A 15,478-nucleotide genomic window follows, 5' to 3' on the forward strand; every position below is an offset into this window, starting at 1 on the left:
ATGCAAATTTGGCGAAATACTCTTTTCAGTGATTTACAAATATTGGCTCAGTGGACGAAGAGTTGGGCTTTTCTAAGAAAGACTTGATTCTCCAATAGACAAACGCACATTTCCAGAACTTCACACGAGTAAGGTTTCACTGTGGTTAGGATTTCCTGAAATGAACATGAATGAATGTTGTGTTTCACTTTAACATCGTAGGTTTGATTCCATCCTTTCGCTACTATCATTTCTGTCAAATCACCAAAAAGATTTTTAAGTGATACAATTTTATTCTAAAATGCACTAAAAAGTAAAACATTTTTTACTTACGCTAAGATTTTTTTAGTCGTATGTGACTAAAAATAAAATCGTAGGACACCCATAAAAAATGTATTAAATTCAATTAAAATGTATAGATTCCTTAAATATTTCCAGAAAAATAACTCTTAGAATTTGAACATTTGTCCATTTATTACTATTATCCTATATACATCAATCAACTTTTATATGATGTGTCATTTTCTTTCCATAGTTACGCTGGTTAGAAATTTCACTTTAACAAATCTTTGCATTTTCATTGAATTACATTAATTCTTTTATGGGAGCTCCACAATTTGATATTTAGTCACATATGTCCAGCAAAATCTTAATACAAGAAAAACATTTATTTTTTAGTTTTTAGTGCGTTTTTCAATAACATTGTGTCACTTAGAAATCTCTTATTTCTTATATAAGAAAATCTTGGGACGACACATTTTCAGAGAGATAATTTCATGTCCCACAAGACGAGACTTTGTGCCAAGAGATGATAAAAGATGATGAAAACAGGTGCAAGCAGGCCCGGAAATAAAAGACAAACCGTAGAAGAAGAAAAGACAAAGTAGAACGTCGTAAAGAAGTTCAAAAACATTGGTACGATACACATGCAGAGCAGGTTAGCAATTATGAAAGTACTAAAATTCGAAAGTCTCAAAAAACTGATAGTAAAGATCACATTAGCGCTAACAAACGGAAATTATTATTTGGTGAAATTACGGAACAGCGAAAAGAGATCGAATATATGGATGTAGGTGAAATATGACAGAGCTACTGCAAGTTTAATTTCAAAGAAACCACAATTCAGGTTTATGTAATAATGGATACAAATTCATACGTCCAAAAGTATCACACTTTACACAAAATTTGTCTGAAAAACACGAACAAAGAAGTTTTCTTGGATTTCTATATATGTAAATCCGATAAATCACGCTTGCATATATAATATACCAACATGTGACGAATTGTCAGTGATAATAGTTTCGAAAGACGGAGATATCAAAGACAGAGTTGATATTCGTGTTTATACAAAAGCACAGCATGATTTGGGGAGGGTTGGCAAGCAAAGCGAGCAGGGGGCAGATCCCCCTAGTCTTTATATATAATACATTACTGTGGCTGTTCAATGTCTGTCCAGGATTTTAAATCACCTGAAGTTCGCAAACCGTTTGAACTATTGACCAGAAATTTGGTACACCTATACTACGTGACGTCTACTATCTGCTTTCGGGGTGATGATTGACCTCCAGGGTTATTCCTTTTCTTATTTTTATTTTATCTTATTGTAGAATCAACTCTCAGCAGTGTCGTTCTCATCCCTACCATCTTCGCCATCATTTCCCCTACCTCTTCATATCTTAAATCATTCTTGAGGCAAATTGAAGACTTAAGTGCCAGCTTAAGTGGAAAATTAAGGAATATATACTAAGTAGCAACACAAACACTAACTTTATCACTTTTAACACGAAAAGATGTTGACGAAAGAAGAGAAGAAGCAAGCCGCTAAGGTGGAGAAAAGAAGAGCTGCTCACGAAGCAGCAAGCGCATCAACCTCTGAGCAAACGAATGCTAAATGCACAGAGAAAGAGGATGAAAACTAGGAATGCTCAAGTCAAATGTATTGTGCAGTGTGCCGTTACTGGTATATAATATACATATATATATTTGTCCTGTGTTTTGCTAATGGTGGAATATTGAAAGCTGATTGAACTAAGCTGAGAGATACCTGCATCTGGATTCTTCTGTGACTTCCCAGATGAGTTTTTCATGCGTTTTTTCTTTCTTTCTTTTTTTTTTTTTTAATACACTGTATATATAGTTATTTTGCTAGGCCAGACACTCCTGTGCAGATTTACTACTTTTGTTCCAAGTTTTCTCCATTTGGAGACTACACAGTTGAGTGTTGTGATTTACCCTTCTGCTCTCCCTGTGGTTTGCTGGAATCCCAGGGTTCTAGAGATGCTTTATAACCCTTTCCTGACTGATAAATGGTAGTAACTTTTTCTTTCTCAGGTCTTGTAGAAGTTCTTTTGATCAAGTAATGGTGTGCTGCTTGTTGAAACCTTTTAGCCAGCTTCACTCTGCTAGAAAGGTTACGTTTAAAATGATGTTTACAATCAATATGACTAGCAGCTTGTGCATGTGGAGTCTAACTGAACCCGTTATCTTTTAAATTTGGTTCTTTGGTCGATTGAGGCGCCAATACTTCACATGAAGGATATACGTGTTAGTGAACATTTTTCTTCAATAAATCAAATTGTCATTTGTGTTTCCTCAGGTTGTCTTTGCTATATTTGTGTGGAGATAAGAAATAAAGTGTTATAAATCCGCAAAAATAGAGGAAATCAGGAAGGGTACAAAGACTTTTTCTTGGCCCATATATTAAAGTGAAAGACCACAGAGTGTTAATGTGTTGAGGAATCAAAGCCTCATTTAATTCAGGGGGAAAAAAAGTCAAAAGTAAACAAAGAAATAGCAAGGCGAAGGACAATGACTCCAGTCCATTGCAGGACCTACATACGCCCAGTTTTGGAGTCACAAAGTACCCCAGCATTCATGTCTCTTTGATATGGGAGGAAGCCACCTTGACAGTGCTTGAATTTGCAAACTCTACACAAACACTGACTGGGACAGGATTCAAATCTAGGACTCTGGAGCTGTGAGCAGGTAGCACAAATCGTTGGGCCACCCTTTGGTAAATGTTATCAGTTATCTGAATTTTTATCCTCTTCTTTCCAGACTCCAATGAAGAAGGTCAACAGCCTCATTGGTGATGCAGGGGTCACGTTTCTAAATGCGGTGAGTAGCCAGCTTTGTTTTATTGGCCTTGTGATGAACTTACATTCAGTTTTTTAAATTTTTTTTTCTTCCCCTGTATGTCCAGTTTACGGTGGTACCATTGTGCTGTCCGAGCCGCAGCAGCCTGCTTTCAGGGAAGTATCCCCATAATCACATGGTCAGGAATAATTCCCTGAGTGGAAATTGCAGTAGCATACTATGGCAGAAAATAGAAGAACCACAGGCCTTCCCAGTTTACCTGCAGAAGCAGGACTACCAGACCTTTTATGCGGGCAAATATCTTAATCAGGTAAGACAGCTTGTCATTGCTTGCTTGCTGCTGGCCATTTCTAAAGACACAGATTAGAAGTGGAATACATGGTCAGCTGCTACACCTGTAGGCCATCATATAAGGCGCCATCTACAGGTAGTTAGTTGTTGTGCAAATAAAGGTGATACGTATGGTTAAAAATCTGAGTATTGAGTAGGGCTAATTGCAAATATCTGATTCCATGCCTAGTCTAGTGGTAATAAATCACACGTCAACCTTATGCAGCTGGACTCCGTGGTGTATTCAGATTTGTGGATTTTTCGAACAAAACACAACGAATGAGTAATGAAAGGGAAACAAAGCAGCAGAGGAGACTGAACAGTAAGCCAACCCTAGCTGCTTGCCTTGGCCTGACTATACCGGGGTCACGTTCCTTGTTCTGGTTTTGTGGTTTACCATCTTACTGTATGCATCTGACACACATAGCCTGAAGGCACCACACAGAAATGTCAAACTTAAGTGGTGGTCACCATTGTTAAAAAGGGAAAGCAAGTGAATGTGTTCATTTTCCAAAGGTCACACTACTCGGCCTACCTGGAGATACTGAAGTGAGTATTGCTGCTAATTGTCAAATCTCAGAGTCTCGAAGACCTGTATTAAACTCCTCCTGTTTGTGGCACAGTTAATCAACTCTTAGTCCTTGTACGGTTATCTGAATTTGCCCAATCTGGTCCTTAGTTGACCAAGTTTATGACTGTGCACTTCATAGTGTTGTTTTTTTTTGTTTAGAGTACTGGAATTCTCCTGCTACCTGCCATCTGATTTCTTGTTTTTGCGGAGTGAGTGTTGTGTTTGCACACTTGGTTTTAAAGAAACTCCACCACTTGGGCAGTTGCTCAACCCTTACATGCAGGCAAACTACCTCTCTGATTTGGAGGTGCCGACTGTCCTCCCAAAAGGATCACACTCGCCTCCAAACTGTGTGCACTGGAGGTCACAGTCAGATAAGGACAAGAGGACAACATCATCTGTAAACAACAGAGATGCATCCCTTTGGTTCTCAGACTAAATCCTGTTCAAACATTGCATTGAGTGAATGTGCAAGACCGAGAGACTGTTGCAACATGGTCAGTGAGGGACAGTCGGTCGTCAGTCACCATCCCAAGACTATGAACAGACTTGGTGTTTGTTAGTGATAATGAGCTGAGCTGAACAGAGGCAGCCCTGCGATGGACTGGTGCCCTGTCCAGTGGTTGCTCCTACCTAGTGCCCTTTGCTAGCTGAGTTAGACTGCAGCACCCCCGTGATTTGAAAATAGCATGACATGAACAGAGGTAGGGTGTCGAGCAGTCATCTGAGCTGGGATAACAAGGAGGTCTGTCTTTGCCAGGTTGGGCTGGAGCTGGTGCTCCTTCATCCAGGTTGCAATATCACTGAGACTTGTGGAGATTCAAGCAGATCCAACACACTGGTCAGTTTATAGTCACCATTTAACCTAAACATATAGAAGGGTGTAAACTCCCTGTGGACAATAACTGGAAACTGGATTTGAATACCGGGCACTGAGTATATGAGGTATCAGTACTAGCCATTCTGTCCTAGGAGAAGAAAAAAAATCAATCAGCACTAATAAAAAGATTAATTTTTTAATTTAGCCGGCACTGTGCAAAAACAAGATTAAGTGTGTGGTACCAGACTTGAGTTGCTTGTTACTAGCATACCCCATTAGGCACTGTGAACAATTGATCAACTTTGACTGTCTCAGGTACGAGGAGTTATTTTTGTAATACTGAGGGCCACCCTCAGTGTGTTTCTCTTGTAATTGGCTGATTGTAGTCAGTCTGGATACCCATTGTTGTGCTGTACAATAATCATTTATGCTTTCTTTACAGTATGGCAAAAAAGATGCTGGTGGAGTTGCCCATAAGCCCCCAGGATGGAATGTATGGAATGCACTGGTATGTGAAAAGCTTTTTATTTTTCCTTGTGTTGGCGTAAATATTTGAGGTAATAAAGCAACATAGAATAATAAACTGAGTTGCCAATGTATTAGAATGACTTATTTAGTAATATTTTATACCTCCTTTGACCTTAGGAACACTATGAATTCAGCATGCATTCCACAAGATGCTTGATGCATTTGTACCTTGCAGAATTAATTGCATTGCACAGTTGCTGTAAATTGGGTATCTTCCCCTGTCTTGCTGCATGTATCCCTTGGCGCCTCATGCCAAACATTAAGATTTGGGGGCTCATTGTCAAATTCCTAGAGCCATTTGGTGACAGTTTGTGCCTTGTACATACATTTTCATTCTGGAAGTGTGCCTGTGGATAAGCTGTAGTCATGAATGGATGAACTTGATCAGCAACAAAGCTGAGATGCACCTTGCTGTTTAGAAGTTTTGTAGTAGGTATTGGGACCCTTATGTGTGCCACAGCATCACACTGCTTACCACCGGTCTGTACTGTTGACACAAAACAGGATGGCTCCATGAATTCATGTTGCTTGTGCCAAATTCTGAATATCACACAGCTGGAAGAATTCTGCATGGAGGAGTAGGATCAACTTTATCCCAGTTGATGTCAGAGACTCATAGACAGCTATAGGAAATGCTTATTTGAGGGGGCAATAGCAGCTAATAGAGCAGAAGGCGGACTTACTGTTTCCGGTGATGTAAATGGCATAGTTGCTCATTTTTTATTGAGTATGTTATTGCAAAGTCAAGTTTCCATTTTTTTTATCTACATTTATACCACATTTATCTAAAGATACTGTCAAATCTTGATATGTCCACATATGTTAAAAAAAACAAAAAAAAAAACATTTCATGGGGTGTACTTACTTTTTCATCTGACTGTATTGTTAAATCTTGCAACCCTGAACTGGATTGAGCAGGTTTCAGAAGGGCTGGGTAGGTGGAGGATGTGATATATCATCTGACTGACACTGATATGTCTGAACTGCAGTAGGTGCAAAGCTGTGGTTAGACTACACTTTGAGGCCCACGGTTAAACAGCATCTGACTTGGAGTGCAGCTTGATGTCTGTGGTTCGACTGCAGCTTGAATAAACCTTTTGGACATTTTATAAAAGGAGGAGAGGAGAGATGCTGTGTATATTGGGGAAAAAGATGCTAAAAATAGAGCTGCTAGGCAAGAGGAAAAGAAGAAGGTCTAAGAGAAGGTTTATGGATGTGGTGAGAGAGGACATGCAGGTGATGGGTGTAACAGAACAAGATGCAGAGGACAGAAAGATATGAAGAAGATGATCCGCTGTGGTGACGCCTAACAGGAGCAACCGAAAGAAGAAGAAGACAGCATAGAGGCACTATCTGAACTACTGTAAATAGACAGTTAAACTGCATCATCTTTGGCTGTCGGGAAAAGTATAAACATGTGGGATCTGGTGTGAGTGCTACAGAACCACAAAAGCTAGTTTATGCAGTTATCTGATGGCTTTACTTTGCATTCTGTTATACTTTTATTTCAACATAACACCCTTTCTGGGTCACAAAATTCAAGCAGACCACCATATTCACTCAAATTATTATCCAACTGGACCGGGAGCCATTATGAGCTACTAAGGCAGGAGGGGAACTCTGTGAGAGCCCAGTGAGGTTGTGGAGTTGCTGCTGTATTCAGTTGAGTTTGTTTTTTGTATGGCTCCTTCACTGAGTGCAGGCTCTGAGTGCTGGAACAAGTTTATAAGTGAAATACAATTACAGACATTACAATTTATTAATTACACAATGCATACAACTACTGATTTGTTTAAATGCAAAGTAAGTCGCTCCAAACTGATTAATATAAATGGAACCTAACAGTATCTGTCCATTAATTGTTGACCTAGGGGCCAGTTGACCACAGAGGAGGATTAAACAAAAATTCCAATCAGCAGCAGCCCTGGAGAAAATAAACCACTGGGGGCGTCCACAGTCAGTTATAATGGGCAAAGGCAGAAGATGAAGTCAGACACAGTCAGTCTTGTAGACCTCAGCCAACCGGCCCCTCACCTCCTCCTGGACATTCTACAGTAGAGTCTGTGCTGGTCAGTCTGTGGAACCAAGCATACATTTTAGACCCGAACTTCTGCCTGTCATCTTTTCCATCCAGTATTTAGGTTACGTTTACCCCAGTATCCTTTCTAGATGAAACGCTTCCCATTATGTACTGTAAGTGAGCATAAGGTTAGAATTTTTTAATTACAGTAATCCCTCCTCCATCGCGTGGGTTGCGTTCCAGAGCCACCCGCGAAATAAGAAAATCCGCGAAGTAGAAACCATATGTTTATATGGTTATTTTTATATTGTCATGCTTGGGTCACAGATTTGCACAGAAACACAGGAAGTTGTAGAGAGACAGGAACTTTATTCAAACACTGCAAACAAACATTTTGTCTCTTTTTCAAAAGTTTAAACTGTGCTCCATGACAAGACAGAGATGACAGTTCCATCTCACAATTAAAAGAATGCAAACATATCTTCCTCTTCAAAGGAGTGCGCGTCAGGAGCAGATAATGTCAGAGAGATAGAGAAAAGCAAACAAATCAATAGGGCTGTTTTGCTTTTAAGTATGCGAAGCACCACGGCACAAAGCTGTTGAAGGCGGCAGCTCACACCCCCTCCGTCAGGAGCAGAGAAAGAGAGAGACAGAGAAAAACAAACAATCGAAAATCAATACATGCCCTTCGTGCTTTTAAGTATGCGAAGAACCGTGCAGCATGTCACTTCACGAAGCAGCTGCACAGAAGGAAGCAACGTGAAGATAATCTTTCAGCATTTTTAGACAAGCGTCCATATCGTCTAGGTGTGTGAACAGCCCCCCTGCTCAATCCCCATATGTCAGGATCAGAGAAAGTCAGCGCAAGAGAGGGAGAGAGAAAAGTAAGTTGGGTAGCTTCTCAGCCATCTGCCAATAGTGTCCCTTGTATGAAATCAACTGGGCAAACCAACTGAGGAAGCATGTACAAGAAATTAAAAGACCCATTGTCCGCAGAAATCCGCGAACCAGCAAAAAATCCGCGATATATATTTAAATATGCTTACATATAAAATCCGCGATAGAGTGAAGCCGCGATACAGCAAGGGATTACTGTATCGTCAAATTCTAAATACCCCCCAAAAGGCTGGCTACATGAGTTGGCTTTTTAAAAATATGGGCCTTCTGCTTGAATATTAGCGTTTTTTTCATGATTGAAGCCTCTCACACCAAACCACCACCGGTGCCTATTTGTCCAGTTAGGAGCTGCCTCCCCTCGTGTGATGAAGGAGCACTGGAATCATTGGGTAGAAGGCTTCTTTCATCAGATTGGCTGGTGCAGCACTGACTCAGCTATGGAATGGCCAGTAGGAGGGAGGCAGCTTGATGGCCGAGGTCTCCGGGACTCTGAACAAATCAGAATCCTCTTATGTGATATCATCTACTCTGCACTTGTAATATTACTATTGCACTATTGTATTGAGGATTTCTGTGCTCTGTTCTGTGTATTGTATTTACTCCCTTTTTATTTTTTTGGATACGCGCTGCACACCCAACCTACCTGGAAAGGTGTCTCTCTCTGAATTGCCTTTCCTGATGTTTCCATCCATCCATCCATTTTCCAACCCGCTGAATCCGAACACAGGGTCACGGGGGTCTGCTGGAGCCAATCCCAGCCAACACAGGGCACAAGGCAGGGAACCAAGCCTGGGCAGGGTGCCAACCCACCGCAGGACCCTGATGTTTCTTCCCTTTTTTATTCCCTTATAAGGGTTTTTTCTTGTCATCTTAAGAGAGTCAAGGCTGGGGGGGCTGTCATAAGACAGGGCTTGTTAAAGCCCATTTCAGAATTCCTTGTGTGATTTTGGGCTATACAAAAATTTATTATATTGTATTGTGCTTGTGTTGTCTTTCTGTTTTCTGCTGTCTGCCTTTTTTATAAATGAAGGAGATGTATACTTAGGACTGAAGCCAGTAAGCACTTCTTTACCAAACAGTTGTCAGAATCTGGAAAAAAACTCTTTGAGACATGGAGTTGAACAGAAACCTTTAATACTAGAATTACCAAAGCTTACGAGACAACTCATAAATCCGGCACCACCTTAAATCCACTCGCACGTCTTCATTCAGCGTCTTTTGTCTTGTAAATGTGTTGATAATCCCAAGCAGCCTGCTATACCATCCCCCCCACCGCCGGAGATACTGCAAAAATCTCTCCCAACTGAAGCCTTGTTTATCAGTGAGTCAGGTACCTAGGCTAAAAATATATATCGTTATTTGGATCACATGCATTTCACATGTGTTCCGTGTCTACAAAGATCTGTGGAATTGAAGGATGACAGAAAATGTTGAACACATACCTAAAAGACCAACTTTTTCCATGTTTTAGTACTAACAAGATTTTGACATGAAGTGTATAATGTGTGAAGACTGAAGTCCAAATATCAAATAAGTACTTTCAAAAAAGATACAAGTATAACAGAACAAATGTCCTTTTTTCCCCTAAGACTATAACCGAAGAAAAAAAAATCAGGTTAGTGTTGCTGGTTATCCTGACTTCTTGGGTAGTACAGCAGTTAGAGCTGCTGACTTCTATTCTGAATGTCCTGAGTTCAAGTCTTAACGTGTCCCAAAGTAAATGTTTTTTACTGCTGTAGGAAGATAAGTAAATAAATCAAGATAAGTGACATTTGATCTGGCTTTTATATAAGTAACATATAAATGCTTCTTATGTAAAGACCATCACAAAACATAATCACAAACAGGAGTTTGCACGATACGTCGGCGAGCTCTGTAAGCCGTGCTGTTTCTTTGAAGGACAGATGATTGGCAGGATGATGCCGGACCTCGTCGTGTATGCAAACGGTGCCATCTTTCGCCTTTACGCCTGGTGCAGCTGTGTTGTTCTTATATGTGAGTGGACGTTTCTTGCGGGGAGGGCTTCTGTTCTCTTTCTCCGATCTGAGTTCACCTCTGTTATAGCACGACTGTATTTGAAAACAGCAGTGTCATATCGGGGCGAGCGTGAACGCGACTGAGATAATAAAACTGAATAAAAAAAAACGCTAACCTTTACAAGTACCATACATTTACACCGGCTGTTACAGACTCAAATCAAATGTATGCTTTTATTGCATAATAGTAAAAATAAGAACAGCTCACTACTCAAAACGTTTATTTCGGGACACGTTAAGACTCGAACCCAGGACAGCCGCTCTAACTGCTGTATGCCAACCAAGAAGTCAGGATAACCAGCAACACTAACCTGATTTCTTTTTCTTCGGTTATAGTCTTAGGGAGAAAAAGCACATTTGTTCTGTTATACTTGTATCTTTTGTGAAAGTGCTTATTTGATATTTGGACTTCAGTCTTCACACATTATACACTTCATGTCTACATTTTGTTGTTAGTACTAAAACATGGAAAAAGTTGGTCTTTTAGATATGTGTTCAACATTTCTGTCATGCTACACTTACACAGATCTTTGTAGACATGGAACACACGTGAAATGCATGTGTTCCGAATAACGATGTATTTTTTTAGCCTAGGTACCTGACTCACTGATAAACAAGGCTTCAGTTGAGAGAGGTTTTTGCAGTTTCTCCGACAGTGGGGGGGATGGTATAGCAGGCTGCTTGCTGCTTGGGATTATCAACATATTTATGAGACAAAAGATGCTGAATGGAGACGTGCGAGTGGATTTAAGGTGGGCCGGATTTATGAGTTTTCTTGTAAGCTTTGGTAATTCTAGTGTTAAGGAGTATCTGGATGAGGTGGGACAGCTTAGCTATTAGCTATAGACTAGGGGGCTCCGCCCCCTGCTCGCTTCACTCGCCAACCCCTGGCGTTGGGACATGACAAAGAGTGAGATGTATGAATTAGATATAGAATAGTGTGCAGCTTTGGATGATGCGCATAGAAATAACAAATAGAGTGTTTGGCATATATTAATGTTTTATTGGAATGTGCTCCATGATGTCAGCATCCCGATTAATGTAGTCCAGCAGCGATTTGTATTTATCGGCTCTTAAGTGAAGGCTGGTTTTTTTTTATCCACTGCAGATCATTTGATTCCGCTCGAACATAAACGTCAACGATGTATTGTTGAGTCAGCTTTCCTGCATTGAGTAATGGATTAAAGTCGTCCCTTACTGAGAGTGTGTAGGAGAAATATTCTTTCATGGATACACGTGATCGTCTCTGTGCCTGCTGTTTTTTAATTCTTGAAATTGTAGCACTCCATCCTTCCTGTCCAGTTGGAAATAATATGGGGTATGTTAAAGTATTAAGAAGCGGAAAGCAAATGTCTATGCGTTGGAATGTAGGTGTGTTGTTTTTATCAGGACGTAAATGTAGAACAATATCTCTGTGAAATGGAGGCTCACCATCTTTACTTTGAAAGACAATTGCCACTTCATTAACGACGGGCAGATTGTATCGTCTTGGATCTTGTTCTTTGTCCTTTATCAAGACCAAAGCAATTGTAGTTGCCGCTATAACTTCTGCATTTGCTTTTGTATTTGCCTCCTTTTCAACTTCATGTAGCATTTTTATAGACTTAGCTAATGGGTGATTGTTTATGACATGAGTGACGTTTCTCATTATAGGCTCCGTGCATTGTTTGTTTTCAGGAAGGTTCATGCGTTGATATCTAGGATGTAGATTTGTGCATATTTGCGTTGTTGATTTGTTTCAGGGTGCACTGTTCCAATGCGATGCAATATTTGTCCACATATGCGAAAGCAGTATGGGCCATTGCCTTTTGGTGGCCTGATATGTACTCCGGTAGATGCAAAAGCAAATGAACTATTGTAGGATGTAATGCAGTTCATAAAGTTTTTACTTTCAGGCACATCGTTAGTTAGAAGCCTCTTTAGATATTCAGGATATGAATGTAAAGGAGGCAATCTAATCTGACCTTTTTGATAACAACGTGTAAATTCATTATTTGTATTGCCAGTTGTTTCTTCTGTGAAGTTAAGTGAATGACAATGATTACAAATGACATTCATTAATCCCAATGAATTTTCCTCAATAGTGAATTCCTTATTGAGGGCGTTTTCAGCCATTTGGCGTAAGCGTTTAACAGGTGTGTGGCGTTGATGTCCGCGACGGGCATGTTTTGCTTTTTGCGTTTGATTGCCTTTTTGTTGCATGTCCATTATTTGTGACGCGCTATTTTTTTCTTTTTTTTTCTTCGCCTCCGCTTTGTGCAAAGTCCGTTTCAGTCTACGCCGTGCATTGTTTGTATCGAGCCTTGTCCGTTTTTGTATGTCGGTCATTTGAGGTTTGTGCTTTTCGCGTCTTGCTTTTTTTTTTTCTGTCAGTTCATTTGCGCTTTGCACACGTCTCCGTTCATTTATTCTGTCTCTTCGCTCCCTTTTTTGTATGTCTGATACGCGAGCTCTTTCGGTTTGAAATCGTGCTTGTTTCGATGCAGCACTTTGACACGCGAATCGTTTTGTACCCGTGACCGTGTATTCATGACTTGTTTCTTTCTCAGCATGCGAAATATGGATAAGTAATAAGGAGGATCGCACTCACTGTTAATATGTATCCTTTTCTGCAGTTGAACGGTTAAATAGTGCTTTATTGAAAGGACATCCACCTATGCTGACACCTACACCGACACCTATGCTGCCTATTGTGAAGGTGTTGACGTTCACTTTAGAATATGTGGCTTTGGGTGTCACTTCTTATGGATGTGTGGGGGGGATTGTTGTTGCGCGAGCGTCTTCTTTCTTTTTGTGTTCCTGTGTCTTGTTTGAATCCCCCTCTTTGTGTGTGTCCCGTCCCTTGCTTGTAGGGTCTGTGGGTTGGTTTTGTGTTCTTTTTTTTTGTCTTCCATGGGCTTGATGAATCCCCCTCTTGGTGTGTGTCCCGTCCCGTCCCGTCCAGTGCCTGTAGGGTGGGGGGGGGGGGGTGTGTGGTCATGCCCTGCTGTTGTGCGCTCGTCTGTTCTTTTTTTTTGGTGTGTTTAGTTTCGTGTGCAATGTGTTTCGTGCTTTGCCCACGTTTGACTACTCTTTTATGTGCCTTTTCCTTTTTTTGGTGCTTGTTGCGCCTCATTTCTGTGACTACTTTTTGTATGTGCTCACTCCTATTTTCTGTGGTCTTGTCCGCCTCTCGCGGCCCCTCATCCGCCTTTGTCGCCCTCTTTTGTCCGCCTTTCTCCGACTCTCGCGGACTCTTTTTGCGCCTGCGCCTCTCGCGGACCCTCATCCGCCTCTCTCGCCCTCTTTTGTCCGCCTTTCTCGGCTCCTCAGCCGACTCTCGCGGACTCTTTTTGCGCCTGCGCAGTACGTCTTTTTGCAGCTACGGCCCATTGCCAGATGTGCCTGCGTCCATCATCCGGTTTAGCATTCTCGGTTAGTAATATGGATACAAGCCTGATGGGCTGAATGGTCCCTTCTCGCTTGTCAAATTTCTTATGTTCTTAGTTTTGTTCACTGTGACTTGGGTAATGTGTTTTGAAGGGTGCTGCCTATGCATTCACCTCATATTTCTAGTAAAAATTGGCAGAAACTGAGGACCATGAGATAGTTCTTTTTCACAGAAAGAGCTGATTTTCGATGAATGTTCTACTGCCCGTGGACAGCCTCAGAATGTTGATTTGTAAATAACCCATCCATTGAGCATCTCCCTCAACTCTCAGACTGTTCATCTGTTGCAATTATTAAAATGGATGCTGTTCCCCATTTTAATTTTATTAATACCTGACCCTGCTACCTCTGAAAATTCTAAACTTAAGTTCCAGCCCTCCTTTCTTCTTTGGTCAGGAACTCTGAAGGACCTTCCATCAAATGTGTGACCCTGATTCAGGAAAAGTGTGAGGTAGGGTTGTTGCTTCCTGTCTTGGAGTGTTCAAACTGGGCACTTGCCCTTCATCCATTTTGCTACTGGATTACCTCACCCTCAAACAGCCCATCTTGGTTTCTAAAATACAGTGCGTTGCTGCACCCACCACACGATGAACCACCTCAGGATCCCGATTAGGACCCGAGTGCAGCATCAAGAATAATTTAATATTTCCTAGCTTCCCATCCATTCTCCCTTTCTCTTCCCTTAAATTTGAACCTACTTTACTGTAAGGAAATTTTTGCACCTGGTTTCCAGGTTTTTCCAGGGTTTGGTCCATGCCATAATATTTATTTTATTTTTTTTAAATGATATGTTAAATCCTAAATCAAAAGCAAAGTGTCCGCTCTGTAGAAGCAGTTACTTTTGTCAGCTTCAGCTTATTTCACGGAAAACTCTGATTGCTTTTCAGACAGTAAGAAGGGAACAATCTGTAAATGGTGTCATAGCCTATCAAATGAAAACAAGGATATGCTAAGAGAACATGGGAGGGCCACTCCTTTTAGGTTCCGTTTTTTTGTGTTGCTGATGGCAGCTGCCTTTTATAAATGGACTTTGACCTTGTTCCTTGGAGCATAACTAATTTGCTTCTGTCAGCTGTTACAGCTCTGTTTTCTTTTGTTCCTCCTCAGGTTGGCAACTCTCAGTATTATAACTACAGTCTGTCAGCAGATGGCAAGGAGGAGAAGCATGGTGACCAGTATGAGAAGGACTATCTGACTGACCTGATTGTACGTGATTCTTAGCTATTCCAGCTGCCATATAGGTGTATGCTTTTATTTTGAGTGGGGTGTAGTAGGTAAGGCAGTGGTTTTTAAACAATATAGTTGCTGGTTCAGCTGCCATCCTTTAGCCCGCTGTGTGACCCTGAGTGAGTCGCATGACTCACCTGTGCCTAAATTGTAGAAAAGTGTGTAAAACAGTAAAATGTGTCACCTTTTCTAAAGACACCTGCCAAATGTAGAGTGATGGTAATTTTTGAAGTCTATACATTAAGTGATTCTTTCATTTTAGACAAACCGGTCAATTGAATTCCTTAACAAGAAGAAGCCTGGAAAGCCGTTCTTCATCATGCTGGCTCCTCCGTCTCCCCACTCACCCTGGACATCTGCCCCACAGTATGCTGGCTTCTTCAGCAATGTCCAGGCTCCCCGTGATGGCAGTTTCAACCAATCTGGCAAGGTAAACTCCTGTGTATGGCACAGATATGCTGATACCGGTATGATGGATGTAATACAGTGCACTGCTGACCCCTGGTGTGCATCACAGGAGTTGCATGCAGTCTGATTATAAAACT

At 41.0% G+C, this 15,478-nt stretch overlaps 1 protein-coding gene across 1 annotated transcript in view; it reads left to right on the top strand.

Annotated features, from left to right (window-relative positions):
- Window positions 1-15,478, top strand: part of gnsb (glucosamine (N-acetyl)-6-sulfatase (Sanfilippo disease IIID), b) — a 77,892-nt gene that overhangs the window by 14,764 nt on the left and 47,650 nt on the right. The window contains exons 2-6 of the mRNA XM_028797816.2: window positions 3,037-3,096; window positions 3,182-3,385; window positions 5,239-5,304; window positions 14,814-14,912; window positions 15,196-15,363. Coding sequence (XP_028653649.1) covers window positions 3,037-3,096; window positions 3,182-3,385; window positions 5,239-5,304; window positions 14,814-14,912; window positions 15,196-15,363 — 597 coding nt within the window. The remainder of the gene's footprint in view (window positions 1-3,036; window positions 3,097-3,181; window positions 3,386-5,238; window positions 5,305-14,813; window positions 14,913-15,195; window positions 15,364-15,478) is intronic.

Source organism: Erpetoichthys calabaricus, chromosome 1, assembly GCF_900747795.2.
Source record: "Erpetoichthys calabaricus chromosome 1, fErpCal1.3, whole genome shotgun sequence".
NCBI lineage: Eukaryota > Metazoa > Chordata > Cladistia > Polypteriformes > Polypteridae > Erpetoichthys > Erpetoichthys calabaricus.